Genomic DNA, 17,264 nt, shown 5'->3' on the forward strand with positions numbered 1-17,264 from the left:
GGTGACCTAGGCTACATTGTATAATTGTTAATTTTTGTGTCATTTAGTCTCTTGTGGAGAGTTCTCATTGGCACACATGCACCAGCTTCATTTATATATTGTGTATAAGTTTTGTAGTATTTGGTTGAGGCAAACTAAAGTTAGGAGAGCGGAACCCGTTTTTAATGACGTTCGGGACAGACGGACTAATGTAACTTTTTATGCCCCTAAAGCATGGCACCAACACAGAAGTTCTGACTATTGTGCTGGTGATAAACATCCCACTAGCACTGTCATTAACACATGTACACATAATTTTATTATAAAAATATTCAATCATACTTTTGATTTCATTATTTTTGGCCGAATGATTATATGCATGCCCTTCACAATGAGTGAATGAGTATCAAATTTGACAAATTTATTGTACATAATTATACATTTTATTATATTTTATAACTTTTTTTCCAACTAATTAAAGCTTACCAACTTATTGATCATCACGTTCCTTTACATGTCTTTTAACATTCTGTTTTGAACCAAAAGGATTTGTTACATATACTTCACATGTATTTCTTTCAAATCTGACATGATTAAAAAGCAATTAAATAAAATTCAGTCGAACTTGATAATAAATGTGCAATCAAATATATATGCAAGTTGTCAACTGGTCAAGTGGTTAGATGCACACATCGTTAGCCATATAAAGACTATAAACAACATGTCCTAATTGGGTGGTTTTAAAACTTCTAGCATAGGCGGATCAAGGGGAGGGTGCCCTTTCGTTGGAAAAATTTGGTTGATTATATAGGGAATCATTGATGTATGACTGGAGCAGGCCCCCCCTTAGGACAAGTTCTGGATCCACCACTGTCTAGACATATTTACGTAAATCAGGGATGAGTAAAGGGAAAAAACAAAACAAAACGACTGAATTAAATAAAAGGATGTTCGATGTACTGTATACTTCGGTTTGTTTTAAAAATCTATACGATGCTTTATTTTTATCTAGTTTCCTAATCAAAATAATTAAAATGAGAAGATAAATACCTTATAGCTTCCTTTACCGTCGATGCTAAAAATGTTAATGTTATAAAATAATTTTAGCGTCTTTGACCTACTTTACCTTTTTATTCGGAGACTTGCGGTTATCTTCTGTTGTGTTCAACGGGAACATTAGAATGATCTAGAATAGAACCCAGATGGAACCAAGAAGTTGGGTTGCCTTAACCAAACAACCCGGATGTTGAACCAGTTACCATGGTTTCGAACCAAAGAACCAAGGTTCAGAACCAGAAAACCCATTTAGAACCAGAATGCCCGGATATAACCTAATTGCATTCGGAATTCTCATGACTTTTTATACCTTCAATGTATTTTCCAAATCATTTATTTATTTAGTATATTTATATATAATTTATTTATTTATTTTTATTTTTTTTTGGGGGGGGGTGGGGGGTTCACGTGAGAATTATCGGAATCTCAATTCACGTGAAATTCACTTGAAAAAAAATTTTCACGTGAATTTCAGGCGAGATTTATGTGAAATTCACGTGGGCAAATTTTGCCTGTGTAGATAAGATCTTCGCATAACTACGGATCTGCAAATCGTATCACCGCATTGTAGAGGTTTGTGATAGCTCTGTAAGGCCCAATTCCTCTCATCATTTATTTCATAGCTTACACCTATACCTGTTAAAGAGTTGGATATCGGCAGTGTGCTCATAAAGTACGATCCCTCTTGAACAGATCGATACAGATCGCGTAAAGCTTGTGCTTTCCTACTGGTATCATTTAAACAATGAAAACATAGATATTTCAGACAAATACCCATGGCTACAAGAGGTATAATCATACTTTAATGTTCCACCTCTAGTTGCAGTTTTGAAGGGATTATAAAGGAATGTTGTCGATATAAAACATCATCTATAATATACCAAGGTGGATTCTATCACAACGTTTGTGAGACGTGCAATCAAACGTTTGAGCATAATTCTGTATTCCTGTATTCGTATATGTACATTTGCCTAGTAAATCTTTTCAGGCGTACATCTATTTACAGTGGAGATCACTTCTAACCTTTCATTAGAACTGAGAATAATCTTTCATAGAACTGTTCTAAACTGTTCTAGAACAGTTCTACCTAGAACTGTTTTAAGAAGAACTGTCAGAATCAGTTCTAGGTAGAACTGTCAGTAGAACTGACTAAATCAGTTCTAACAATAGAAATGTCTAAAACTGTTCTAGCCGTAAAACTGACCAAACCTGTCAGAATGACGTCACTGCAGTTAGGGCATCTCACTGGTCACTATTCAGTGCTATTATAAATGTTAAAATCGTGCTGATTTTTTTTTAATATATATTATATTCTTTTGACTTATTCATATTTAAGACAAAGAGTTCTTTTAAAAAGAACTGTTCTATGGATAGAACTGACTTAATCAATTCTAGCCATCATAATTTGCTATCATAATTTGTATGTCTCATATGTGTGTTTTATGTATCTTAATATGTGTGTTGTTACTGTTATTAATGTCTGCAAAAAGCTCTACAGAGCTTATGTTTGTATTTAATGTAACCCGACTTGAAATAAAATTTCTTATCTTATCTTATCTTATAGCCGTAGAACTGGCCAAATCAGTTCTTATCGTAGAACTGTTCTATTCGTAGAACTGTCTAAAACTGTGAAAGGGTAGAACTGTCTGGATCAGTTCAAGGTTCAAACTGTGCTACCTAGAACTGTCTATAATGTGTCAGGATGACAGTTCTACATACTGTCCTAGAACAGTTCTCCTGACAGATTCTGGCAGATTTGATGAGAAGTTAAAAGTGATCTTCACAGTAGTACGTTGTCTATGAGCTCTAAAGTTGTAGCGATCTTCCCAGTCACGTAGTAATGTCACAGAATAGAAGTTCGTTCATAATATAAGTTCGAAACAATATTCTGGAATATTATTTCCACTGGAATAAATATTACAGTATATGTTCCTAACGGAATAAATGGTATAGAATATTTGTTCCAACAGGAACAGATATTATGACATTGTTTATAACAAAGTTTCTATTGGAACTTCTGTTAGGTGGAACAAACATACGTTGACAGTAAAGCGAAGCACACAATAGCAAGCCTAAATCGTGACTGTTTTTCGACTGTTTTTCAAATGTTTAGAAACTCGTTTGAAGTTTGTCTTCATATTCAGTATGGAGACTCTCGGTGATAACTGGGCTATGTGTTTATTGATACTATGAAACCGTACGATGACCTATAGTTGTAAATATCTGTGTCATGTCGGTCTCTTGTGGAGAGTTGTCTCATTGGCAATCATACCACATCTTCTTATGTATATTAATATCAGTGAAGAGGGTTCATTCTTACGTAAAGACTCAACAAACGCCAATTTACAAAGGCCATTTGTACATTTCGGTGCCAAAATGGAAAAAAAATCTCTGAAACAAAATCTTGTTTGGCCTCGGATTCACCGAGTAAATCCGGTAATAAAAGACACTGGCGTTTAAGAACTGAGTATATTATTGTACTGAGAACTGCAGCAGCTGATTTTAAAATATAAGAAAGCAAGATATGTATTTATTTAAAAAACTGAACCGTCCTGAACATGTATGAAATATTCATATTCACTGTATTATTTACTGGTATTACTACCAAGTATTCCCTTTTTTAAAACGTTGTTCTATATGCTCGTATATAGTTTGATGTACCCCTTATCGAGAAAAGGAATACCCGCTACCCAAAAATAGACCGGTCAATATTTGTTTGTTTGTTTGTTGGCTTCTCATTTTTATTCTACGTTTGTGTAGATGATTTCGCTTATAACTTTCTAGATTAAGGTATATCAGTATTACACGGGAAACTTCATTTAAATTTACGCAAAAAGGATCTATTTTTCGTTCCCTACTTAATTTTTTTTTTTGGATTGTGATGTTCCTTTGGCACAATCTTAAATGCTGCATGATTTTTTTTTTATTAGTTGTTAATGGCTTTGAACTAGCTGTCATTAACTGCAAAATTCTCTCAGATTACTTAGCGTCTTTTTGTCGTTGGAATGTAAAAGTACCCGGCAACGTCCACTCTGTGTTTTTGTTAAATGTATTTATATTTGTATCCATTTGAAGAGGTAAGCCCTTTTCAATTAATTTTCAGTTCGTTCTTAAGTTTAATTGGTACGGCACTGTCTCGGGTGAGGGGATGGTTGGGATCCCGCTAACATGTTTTTCCTCACATAATGTATATATGTGTCCGTCCCCAGTCAGGAGCCTACTAATCGGTGGTTGTCGTTTGTTGCTGAGTTACATATTTCTTTTCGTTCATTTTTTTTGTACATTATTTAAGCTGTTGAGTTTTCTCGTTTGAATTATTTTAAATGTGTTATGTCGGACCCTTTTTTATCTGACTATGCAGTTTGATCTTTGTTCATTGTTGAAAGGCATACGTTGACCTATAGTTGTTAATTTCTGTGTCATCTGGTTTTGTTATGAAGAGTTGTTTCATTGGCAATCATACCACAACTTTTTTTTTATATTTGTTGACAAAAGATATGTCTAAATTGAAATATTTGTTTGAAGTTAATTTGTTTTTTGTATAAATTTGGGAAAAAAATGATTCCGAGTTATCATAAAATTTGTTTCATATGATGGAACGGAGTTGTTTTTACATAAATGATTAAGTATAAGGAGTATTTGGGAATGGGGAAAATCGTAATCATATCAACAGAGCCAGCTATCCGTACGATAACAGGTCGTACACAAATTGTATTTTCAGTCAACCATTCGTTGGCTTTATAGAGAGTATATGAGAGTATAACAATTTAAATGTTTAAAAACGCCCTGTAAGCTTATTCTACATTGATACTAATTTTGTCGATTTGAATACTGGTAAGCTCATTTGGTGAGATTTGATGTGATGTAATGTGCTGTTGAAATAATTTCTAGCATGGCTGGTCAGAATTTTGCGTCTGAACTAGGGAAACCCAGAAAATTTGTATTGACACTGAACGCTTTTTTTTTTTTTTTATCTTATAAACCTAAATATTTCAGAACAAGTTCTTATCTCTTCACACCTTTCATTTCACCTACAAACAAAATGTGCACGACTTACGTATTTTGCCTTCTTGTGAATATTGGGACAATCCTGTGTTTTGACAAGTTTGATTTTCTTCAGGATAATGTAAAATATACCGACTTGGAACAGTTTAAATGTATGTATATTTATTTGTTCTGTTCAAGCATTTGTATCCAAATTATGTACAAAAAAAGTTGATATATATATACATTGATCTAGTACGTGATAAGTAACGGAAATGTGGCTGCCAATGAAACAGCTATGGTCATTGGCGTGTGAACAATTATAGACAACCGTATTGCCGTTTACAACTTAAGCTTGCAAATCCAATATTGCGTAGTCGGCTATTAAATGCCCCGAGACTCGTTCCTTAGTTAAGCATATGATTACACCCTTTCACTATATATATTCCCACAGCAGAATTAGAAATATATGTTATCGATAAAATTTGCATTAAAGGGATTTTTTCTTTTCTTTTAAATTTATGTTACAATGTATTATTATAGACCATTATAGATTACTTTTTAACATAATAAACAAGTGTGGACACAGATGAGTGTGGATAGTATGTATGGATGTTTGACAGTGTCTTATGACAAAATGAGTTCTATGTTTTTTCTATATGGTGTTATTAACTATGTTGCACGATGACAACCAATCTGAGCATTATGAGTGTTATTTATTAAATTTTTTATGCCCCCACCTACAATAGTAGATAGGCATTATGTTTTCTGGTCTGTGGGTCCGTTCGTTCGTTTGTCCCGCTTTAGGTTAAAGTTTTTGGTCAAGGTAGTTTTTGATGAAGCTGAAGTCCAATCAACTCGAAACTTAGTACACATGTTCATTATGATATGATCTTTCTAATTTTAAAGCCAAATTAGACTTTTGACCCCAATTTCACGGTCCATTGAACATAGAAAATGGAAGTGGGAGTTTCAGGTTAAAGTTTTTGGTCAAAGTAGTTTTTGATGAAGCTGAATTCCAATCAACTTGAAACTTACTACACTTGTTGCATATGATATGATCTTTCTAATTTCAAAACTCATAACTGCTCCAAAAGTAATCTGATAGAATTTCAAGCATTTTAAGCCAATATTATCAACATCTACTAATAGGTCTTAATATGTCTACATATCTAAAAAGTCATAGTATTCAAAAGGTAATGCAAAATTATTCCTTTTCATTTTTTTTGTTATATGGATACACATTTGAGTGATACATGTACCAATACAATATTTGTTGTGGTATGAAAGTGCAGTAATTAGCATTTACTGTAACTATGTTAATTCACACAAATTGAAAAATAAACAAATGAATGGTCCAGATGCTCCGCAGAGCCCAGCTTTATACGACTGCAGAGGTCGAAGTCTGAACAGTTGGGGCTAGTATTGACACAACATTCAAGCTGGAAACAGCTCTGAGTTTGAATTGTGATTAAATAGATGACACAGCTTAGGTTTCTGACACAGAATGAATGTGGTCTAATGAACTTAAATATTTGTTTTGCTTTTGTGTTAGGAGCAATTCACTATGCTGCTGAATATTAATCCTTTCAAACAAAAATATCGAAAGAAATTTTCTTTTTAATTTCTGAAATGAGAAACATTTAGAGGAGACAAACTTCAGTTAAGAGATCAGAAACTAAAAAAATGTATAATTTTTCCATTTGTAAAAGGGCATACCCTAGAAAGTGCTTGCAATCACTGAATGGTTATTAATGACTGCTTTAATTTATCAGTTGGTAATAAAGTAAATATTGCATTGTATATTGTATAATTGATTTAAGTTGACTGAACAAAGAAAGATAACTCCAATTTTCAAAGAAGATTTCATAAAGCATTGGTATTAGGTAATTCAAGAACCATTCTGGACAAACTCCAATTAAGGGTCTTGAATTTACAAAATTGTTTGTTTTTGGTCCGTAATTATTAGACTGTTTGTCCCATAACCCACACAATATATCCGAACCTTCTACTTATGGTATTAAACATTGTGGTACAATTTCAGAACAATTGAAATACTTATACACAACTTTTTAAACCGACACTAGATTAAAGCTTGTTTTGGGCACCTTTGTACCCCTTATTCCTAAACCTTAGGGACCATAACCCCCAAAATCAATCCCAAGCTTCCTTTTGTGGTTATAAACGTTGTGTTATAATTTTGTTGATTTCTGTTGACTTATAATAAAGTTATTATCCAGAAACCATCTTTCGGACAGGATACCAATTTACGACCCCAAATTTTTTGTGATTGTATAAAAATGTTGAACATGTGCAATGAAGTATAGTTTTAGAAATCGATAAGGGAGCTACCATTTGATTTTTATGGGGGGGGGGGGGGGGGGGGTGGCTAGGATGAAAAATGTTGTCCTGCCTTTTTTTTTAGTTGTAATCTCTGTCCTGCCTTTTTATTTTTCAGTCTATTCGGTCCTGCCTCTTTTTTTCTTAGCTTATCCTGACTTTTTTACAACAATTGTCATCCTGCCTTTTTTTTTTTTGCCAAGTTACTCATCCTGCCTTTTTTTTTTACTCAAAATCCTGTCCTGCCTTTTTTTTCAAATTTCATCCTAGCTCCCCCCATAAAAATCAAATGGTAGCTCCCTTAGACTGGATAGGCCTTATAATTTTTTTCCCTCCTAATTGAAGGACCGTTTACACTCAGGGCCGAGTCATCAGCAGGCAATACAGATGTATTAAAACAACCTAGCATCATATTGCTAGTAGTGGGAGTAGCATTGTCCGGTAATTAACACAATAAACAACGCCTTGCTGTGTTAACGAAATGGTTTAAAATATGAACTTCAATCCTTTTAAGCGGATATAATGTTCCTGTTTGAAAAAGAATTTGATCAGATGAAAACAGAAAATAAACAACTTCAAATGGAGAACAAACGATTAAGAGAAAGTATAAGTGACATCAGCCAAACTATTGAAGAATTGAAAAGGGAAAAAGATGCGAGAGTGTTGACTAATGGTAACCAGTCTGCTGTATCTTCTTCTGGAATTGGCAAGAGACTGTTGTTAAATGCTGGTAATTTTGTTGTTAATATAATTATCTCTTAAAAATAACTCTTCTATATTTTCCTGTGTTTGCTATTTGTGATCGATTTAAGTCTTTGGCAATTCATAATTTTAGACAAAATTTTAATATAACACGTGTATAACATATCACGTTCTTTCCTTTGACCTTTCTTTCGTATCTTTTTCACTTTCTCCATTAATTGCTTTCTGATTTCTGCATTTATATAAAAACATTGTCGACGTTACCGGCCACACATTTAAACTTCATATCTTTGAATAAGCATTATGTTAATGTATGGTCAATAATATTGTCATAAATTATTTTTTTTGAAAAATATGCAATATGCTGAGTTTGTGTAGGGCGGTATCGATAAACATGAGTTTACAAATATTCGTTAAAAAAATCAACGAAATATCGTCAAAGCAAATAAAAATTGACAAAAATTAAGGCATTGGTACATGTACTTAGTCTTCGATAATAATTCAAAACATACTTGTATCAAATGATTCGTATATCTTCTGTTTTAAACTGAACGGTGCAAATTTATTATATGCTCTTATGTTTATTTTTAAATGGCACTGACTTGCTTGACTTAGAAGCCGCAAATACTAAAGGCTTGACACGATTGACTTGTAAATCAAGAAAACGACCTCTGGCACTCAGTACGTACGCTACCTCAAGACCTCAGACATTTGATTTCCAGATTGAATAAAATAAGCTACATACATTGACTTTGTGTAATCTTATTTGTCAATACTTGGATATTTATGCAATTGTGCTAATGCGTATATTACAGCTTATCCTTCGTCAGTCCAGCAAACAAAGATAGCATTTACAGCAGCTTTAACACATGACATAAGCCTTGGAGAACTTCAACCTATTGAATATGATAAAGTCATCTCAAATATAGGAAATGCTTTTGATGCTCGGCATGGTCATTTCACGGCACCAGTTAAAGGCGTATATATTCTGTCAGGTTCCATGTTAAACGTTAAAGGTCAGGAAATAAATTTGGAAATGGTGAAAAACGGAGTTCAACTTGTCTCTTTCTATGGAGATATAAATGATTATTCCATGGGAAGTCAAACTATTGTGATTGCCCTAGAAGCATACGATATGGTCTGGATAAGACATTTTAGAACAACTGGATCTGCTTCAATATATGGCAGAACTGATCAACCAATTAACACTTTCTCTGGTGCATTACTTTTTCAACTTTGAAAACCTTTAAGCAAACTTTAATTGTTTAAAAAAAACTCAAGAACATTGATACTTTTGAAAACCATTATTTTCATGATTAGTTTGACATGTAATTCAATATGAATAAAAAAAAAAAGGGTTTCCTAAAATTATTTTTCAATTGGATTTTTATTTGTAAACATTCTTCCTAAGGTGGAAAATTTTTAAAATAAAACAGTCTTAACAAACATTTGTTAATAAACTCATAACTGCCAAAATGAATTCGAATGCATGAACCGATTCTATTTTGGAAAGCTTAAAGTCGTTTTTTCTTTGCAGCTTTATTTGTGTCACCTGTGTAACTTAACAATGACTGGTTACTCTTGTCGCATTCATTAAAATTTCTTGTTGAAAAAAATGTTGTATAGAAAAATTTCATTAGATCGATACCTTAACTTAGGTTCCAGCTCCCTCGGTCAATACAACCTTATAGTATTTTATGTCCATTTTGGTCACAGGCAGAGATACTAATGTTTCTACTTATCTATACTTCACTGGCTTTCAAATAATAAGATTTGAGTGTAATTCCTGATGAAGGAAACGCGGAAAATTTATTTTCACTTTCTTTATGAATCCCGTCCCTTTTTCCTCTATTGAGACATGCCCAACGGAGAAACAAATAATCGTCGAATTGGTACTTAAAATGATCAACACGTTGTGTCAGATGTAGAACAGAGGTCAGTGGCGGATCCAGAGGGGGGTTCCGGGGGTCCGCACCCCCCCCCCCCCACCCCATTTATTTTGGCCGATCAATGCATTTGAATCGGGACATATGTTTGCACCCCCCCTTTGCCCTGGGCTAGCACCCCCCCTTTCGAAAATTCCTGCATCCGCCACTGGAGGTGATTTTTTTTTGTTCTTCGGTAGTGAGCCAGAAGAGGTCCACTTTTTTTTCTTTTTTCTTTTTTTTTTGCATTGTTAAGATCTTCTGTTCCTCTTTTATCTCTTCTTTTTAAATAGTTTACACGGCAGAGGCACATTACAAACATGTCGTCGTTTATTCTTTTAGGCACCAATAAATCTACGAATGCAGATATAATAGAATGTGTGCTGTGTGATTAACGTTTTTATAGTGCAGCCTTAGGAGCACACCCCTGTAGAGACGATTAACTGTATAAATACAAACACTACATGAATATTTTATATTCTGAAGAGTGTTCGTGAGGGAGCAGGACAATTATTTTGGGGATTTATCATTTATGTTACTACATGTATGTCCCTAAGTATGCCTATTTTCAGCTCACACCAGACAACCATTCTCCTATTCAAAATCGTCATGTCCCCACCCCTACCAAAATAAATGTTTTTTCCTTATTTAACACGAGTTTAAAATCCTTGGTAGTTTGTTGCTTATTTTTAACGTCCAGGGACAAACATTTCATGCATTTTTAGGAAAAACACGATTTTAAAAGTTAAGTTTACGATATAAAAATAAGGAGATATAGTTTATGTTGATTGTCGATGAGACAACTATCCATTAGAGTTCAAATTAAGGGGACATAATGTATTATAGGTAACCGTATGGCCTTCAACAATGACAAAAATTAATACCGTATAGTCGGCTATAAAAGGACGCAACCTGAAAAAGGTGAAACAATCCCTTGAAAAGGTAAAAGCCTTATTATATATAGCAAAAACAATTTACAAATATGAGACAAGAACCAACGACAACCACTGAACTACATGCATCTGACTTTGGACAGGCACATTATTGATATGACAGGGTTAAACATGTTTATGATCGATGTGGGACAGTTTTGTAACATTACAAGAAAAGAACAAACTGTAAATATAAGTTGTAATTTAACTCAAAGATACAATACCCCCACAAAAAAGCCGAACATTCGACACAAAGCACCAAATTAAGAATATTTGCAGTTAATGAAAGTGTGTGCCAAGTTAATTACAAGTAAAAAATAAATCGTGTTCCCCAAACCAAAGTAGCAATCAGTATACACAATCAACGGATTAAGCCATAAACAGATTGAGAAATGCCATGACAATGTTTACCTTGTATGCATATACAACCATGGTCCGAATGTTTTGACCATCGAAATTTTGCAAAAGAAACAATCGTTAGGACCACAGATTTTCTTCAAGGGCCATCAGGGAGAAAGAATTTGCTTTGTGTTTTATATATGTATACAATAAGAATCCAGTTCTTTACTTTAAACCTAAATTGACAGTATGTCCAAAAAGACATTGACAAATTCTTGTACAGTTTAAGATTATTCCTTAAATAAGCTTCAAGTCAGATTTGTTTATCAGAATTAAGTTAGTAAAGTAAAAAGAAAAAATCACGAACACAGCAATTTATTCCAACCAATGTTCAATGTTTGTATAATTACACCAATGCCGAAACATAGCACACTATTATAGTAATAAAATTGAGAATGGAAATGGGGAATGTGTCAAAGAGACAACAACCCGACCAAATAAAAAACAACAGCAGAAGGTCACCAACAGGTCTTCAATGTAGCGAGAAATTCCCGCACCCGGAGGCGTCCTTCAGCTGGCCCCTAAACAAATATATACTAGTTCAGTGATAATGAACGCCATACTAATTTCCAAATTGTACACAAGAAACTAAAATTAAAATAATACAAGACTAACAAAGGCCAGAGGCTCCTGACTTGGGACAGGCGCAAAAATGCGGCGGGGTTAAACATGTTTGTGAGATCTCAACCCTCCCCCTATACCTCTAACCAATGTAGAAAAGTAAACGCATAACAATACGTACATTAAAATTCAGTTCAAGAGAAGTCCGAGTCTGATGTCAGAAGATGTAACCAAAGAAAATAAACAAAATGACAATAATACATAAATAACAACAGACTACTAGCAGTTAACTGACATGCCAGCTCCAGACTTCAATTAAACTGACTGAAAGATTATGATTTCATCATATGTACATCAGGCACAATCCTTCCCGTTAGGGGTTTAGTTTCATACCATCATAACATATATGAGAAGAACATAACCCGTGTCATGCCAACAACTGTTTTTAGAATAAATGTGTTTAGTAATGTCTACTGAATACATTGAAGTGTCTTAACTTTTTAATAAATCATCGTAAACTTCATTTATGTCATCCAACATAAAGAAAAACTATTCGACGGCAAATTGATTTTGTGTTTTATCGCTCCTTCTGCAGAATATCTCCAGAAAAGGTCCATATTTATTTTTTTGGACTCCACAACAGAAGATATTCTGGAGATGTACAGAAGAGACCAATAAAACACGCTCCAAGATCTGCTTATTCTTTCCCGAGGGCCTAAAAGGGGTTATTCATATCTGCATTCTTTTTTTTAAATTCTTGAGTTCGGGTTTTTTTCTATTCATTATATTTCTGCCGATAATTCTCTATTCTTCTATATTTATATTGTAGCACCCCAATATTTTATATTGTATATTTTTTATCCTTTTTTCTACTTTCTTTCTTACTTTTCTAAGTGTAATATTGTCCAGTTATTTCCTATTCTGAAAATCAAATTTAGACGATCTTTCATAGCACCTGACATGTGGGTTCGTGTTGCTCAGTCTTTAGCTTTCTATGGTTTTTAGTAAGTTTTTTGCTTGTCTGTTTGTATTTTTTACCGCAAATCTTATATCTCTCGTCGACTTAGAAGTTTTGATTATTAATTTATTTGATATTGTACGTCTCTTTATGCATATCAAATGTTACGTTCTCATTCTCACAACGGCGCCAAAATCACACGACTACATTGCACAGAAAATGTAACGTCACAATGCGATCTTTTTATGCCGTCACGGAATTTGAATGTGTATTTTTTTATCGGTCGGGGTTTGACCAAATCAAAGAAACTCGGTCATTGGGCCGTTGATCGGCCTTCTGATACACAAATGTTTAAAGGTAAGTTCATACATATTCCATTGAAAAAAGGTCTTCGTAAAATAGTTCATGTCTTACGACTTTAGAGTACAGTATTTATTAACGATTTTGTCCGATCTGAATGAAAAAAAAAATGCATTTGTATAGTAGGTTATACTTAAATTAACGAATATCTTTTTTTCTTATTAGTTTTTGTGAAATAAGTTGCTGAAAGTATTTTATTCTTATTTAGCCTGTTTTTGGTCATAGTAGTTTTTGATGAAGTTGAAGTACATAATTCTTCAAACTTAGTACACAGGTTCCCTATGATATGATCTTTCTAATTTAATGCCAAATTAGAGTTTTGACCCAAATTTAACAGTCCACTGAACATAGAAAATGATAGTGTGATTGAGGCATCCGCGATTGACACATTCTTGTTTATTTCATAAACTAAATCGTTCATACCATAATCGGATTGTAAATCGTTAAAAACGGTGCACGATGGTTCAAAGTTTACAGAGTAATGAACCCATACTACGAAAAAATGAAAAACCATGAAAAAATGGATTTTTAAACTAGAAAAGTGTTGGGTTTTTTGCTAGAGACTCCCTTTCCTTTTCTTTCTATTTTTGCGTTAAATTACATAAATTCATGCAAAATCGTCGTGCAGATTGTCCCGTCATACATTAAAACTGTCATATACGAATGTATTGATGATAGAAATATAATTAGTCTTTATTTGCAGCAAATTGTATGCCTGTGGTAAATTTCACGCGCGTGCTTAAATTCCAAATGCTTCCTTTTTAGCGATTTCATGATGGTGCGACTAGAACGCGTTTAACTTTGATACATCTGCCAATGTTAGGGTATTACATGAGGGTCTATTTGAGGGTCAATCATTTCTGTAATCTTTAATTTTTAAGCCATTTTTCTCCGTTCTTTACCTGTCTGGCCTGCTATTCTCTATTCTTTATTTGTGTGCCTTTTATTCGGTATTGTTTGTCTATAAAATTATTCCCGATTCTGTATACACAATTTCAGACCCTACCATATGGTCTTAATGTTTTTTCGACGAGTAATTGTAAATTAAAAGTAAAACTCAAATATTTTATGTATGAAACTTTTTTTTATTTTTGTTTGTTTCAGACGATATCAAGTTCACATTTGATTTAGATAGTGTACAATGTTTGTACACTTGTTTCTTTTTATGAATATTTGGACAATCTGCAGTTTCAAAGAAGAGGAAGGAAAGGTTGACTTGAATCAGCTTGTTAGTAAGTGTTAGCTTTGTTAGGTATACAAAACACTTTTAGATATATAAACAAAAACGGCCTTAATTGGCACCTCTACTTCTGGGATGGTAAGATAACAATGTTTTAGGGAGTAATATTTCAGAAAATAAAAGAGACAAATGCATTATTTTGTTCGATTTTCGGTTCAACGAGACAAAGCTGTGTGCAAAACTGTGTGACAGAGACCATTTACTAGACCTATATTCAATTTCGCATGGGGAAACTTTATACAACTTTACAGCAAAACAGACGATTTTGCGATTTCCTATTTGTAACATTTCTTTTGAACCGCGGAAGAAAGTGTGTTTATTTCTTTTCTTGTTCCATTTGCTTGTATTTGTAGTGACGTTTCAAATTTTAATGAATATAATCTGTATAAAAGATATATCACATCCTGCTTTTTGAAACTAACGTTGTTTATAGAGCGTGAAAACTTTGAAACGATCTAAATAAATAAATAAATCATTAAAATTTATCCGTTGAATCTGAGACTACTATAACACAGTGTGTTATAGTAGTCTCAGGTTGAATAATCTTATTCTGAGAGGCAACCAATTTTAAACTTTTTGAAAGAATAATGTCTCTTTGGAACAAAAACTTACAACATGGCAAGCAATATTTATCTTTATTGGTATAAAAAAATATGTTTTCGTAAGGGATTTTTAGTGATGTATTTGATGAATTGTACACTAAAACCATGACAATTCTTCCCAAGGTGTTTTAAAAATACTGAAGACAGATTTGGAACAGCTGAAAAAGAATTTTACTGGCCTTAGTACAACAGTTGCTGAATTAAAAAAGGAAAACGCTCAACTTAAAACTACATGTAAATGTGGTGCAACAACTACAAATGCAAGTAATGTTGATGCTAAGAAACCTGCTCCTAATATCAGTTCAACGAAGCCTACACCTAAAAATGAAAGCACTGCTAGTCCGAAAAAAACAGTGGTGCCTGCAGCTGCTAGTAAGTGAATATCATTTTTTGTAAAAGAGATACAAGGAAGATTTTAATTAAGATTTCATGACTGATAATGAAAAATACAAATGCTCTATTAAGAAGATATATATAGATGTTTCTTAGACATAGATAAGCAAACAAATACATAAACAGTATCATACTATGATAACAAATCACTTTCTTGTCCCCTTACCTTATACGAATATTTCCAATACATTCACTTTGATTTACTACACACGTCAACGAAGAGATAAAAAATACCGATGCCTTTTATGTGGATCCGTTTTTTTTCCCATGAAATTCAAAATGGTAAGCTCAAGAGAATTAAATGTTATTTTATTTTACTGTTTTTGTTTTACTAGTATGTTCAACAATAAGTTGAAAATACAAATAACGTATACTCAATAAAGTTAATATCGTTGTTCTACACTCGTGCAGAAACACGGAGTATCGTATTATAACCAGTTTATGACTCTTGGAAATTTTTACAATATTCATAAAACAATCCAACGAGGTTTGAATGAATTCAAATTCTAAAGAGTGTTACAAATAATGGGACAGAAACGAAACAACTTCACACATTGCACATAAAAACTAAACTATTGTCGCGTCACTTGTATATATACATGTTGTTAACTTCGAGTCTGGTTTTATAATAATTGTCTTCTCTTTTTAACAGCCACTGAAGCACCAGCACAAGTAAGCAAAGTGGTAGGATTCACTGCCGCACTAACTAAGATAATAAGTCTCGGTGAACACCAACCTGTAGAATATGATAAAGTTCTTACAAATGAAGGAAAGGCTTTTGATAAACGACATGGACATTTTATAGCGCCGGTTAAAGGACTTTATATCCTGTCAGCAACAATTATAAATATTGAAAAGAAGGAAATGCACATGGAGATGGTAAAAAATGGAGTTCAACTCGTCGCTTTCTATGCAGATCCGGATGATTATTCCATGGGAAGCCAAACAGTTGTAGTAACACTTGAAGCCAACGATATGGTATGGATGAGACATTGTCGTAAAAAGAAAGCCTCATCTATCTATGGGAAACCAGATCAACCAATCAATACTTTTTCCGGTGCTTTACTTATACAGTTACATTAGTAAAATAAACATTAACAGTAGTTTCATTGAATATTTTATTTGCAAAAGCATATAGAACATGCTATGGCAATACATAATACATACATAAGTTGATCACGTCACGAAATAGATTATATATTATTGAAAGTCATTTTCATTCATAAATATATAAAAGAATATGTGGTATGATTGCCAATGAGACAACTCTTCAACAGACCAAATTACACAGAAATTAACAACTAGGTCACTGTACGGCCTTCAACAATTAGCAAAGCCCCTAATTCATCGTCAGCAATAAAAGGCCCCGAAATCACAGATGTAAACAATACATTCAAATGAGAAAAATAACGGCCCAATTAATCTTCATGAACGAAAAACAAACATGTATCAAAATAACAAACGACAAATATTGAATTACTGGCTGGGGGGGGGGGGGGGGGGGGGGATTATCAATCAGCACACATTCAATGATTTGCAATGGATTATCTAAAGAATCAATATGATTAAATACCAGAATCATTTTTTGAATATCCGGGCACGGTTAACAACATCTCCGTAAAATGAGGATGTGCTCAACCAAACTTCCAAACCAGATATTTAGAATCGACGGAAGAACTTAGTAACAGTAACTTTAAAGTAATTTGTGGTGACGAAAGCCCTGACTTTATAATTTACCAGTAATACATAGATTACTTATCTTACGTTAAAATCTAAAACGTCACAATAGACACAGACAGGGCGAACGATTTGTGCATCCAAATAAAAAATAAG

General features: G+C 33.4%; 2 protein-coding genes across 2 annotated transcripts; both read left to right on the forward strand.

The window, feature by feature from the left end:
* Window positions 1-5,060: 5,060 nt before the first annotated feature.
* On the forward strand, window positions 5,061-9,428 carry LOC139501095 (caprin-2-like). The gene is made up of 3 exons (XM_071290071.1): window positions 5,061-5,192; window positions 7,874-8,089; window positions 8,877-9,428. The coding sequence occupies exons 1-3, from the start codon at window positions 5,078-5,080 to the stop codon at window positions 9,299-9,301; spliced, it is 756 nt and encodes a 251-aa protein (XP_071146172.1). The 5' UTR covers window positions 5,061-5,077; the 3' UTR covers window positions 9,302-9,428.
* A 3,637-nt stretch (window positions 9,429-13,065) lies between these two features.
* On the forward strand, window positions 13,066-16,534 carry LOC139500932 (complement C1q tumor necrosis factor-related protein 6-like). The gene is made up of 4 exons (XM_071289835.1): window positions 13,066-13,193; window positions 14,301-14,428; window positions 15,162-15,410; window positions 16,084-16,534. Exons 2-4 carry the CDS (start codon window positions 14,338-14,340, stop codon window positions 16,512-16,514), a joined length of 771 nt encoding a protein of 256 aa, XP_071145936.1. The 5' UTR covers window positions 13,066-13,193; window positions 14,301-14,337; the 3' UTR covers window positions 16,515-16,534.
* Window positions 16,535-17,264: the final 730 nt, after the last annotated feature.

Source organism: Mytilus edulis, chromosome 13 (genome assembly GCF_963676685.1).
Source record: "Mytilus edulis chromosome 13, xbMytEdul2.2, whole genome shotgun sequence".
Classification (NCBI taxonomy): Eukaryota; Metazoa; Mollusca; class Bivalvia; order Mytilida; family Mytilidae; genus Mytilus; species Mytilus edulis.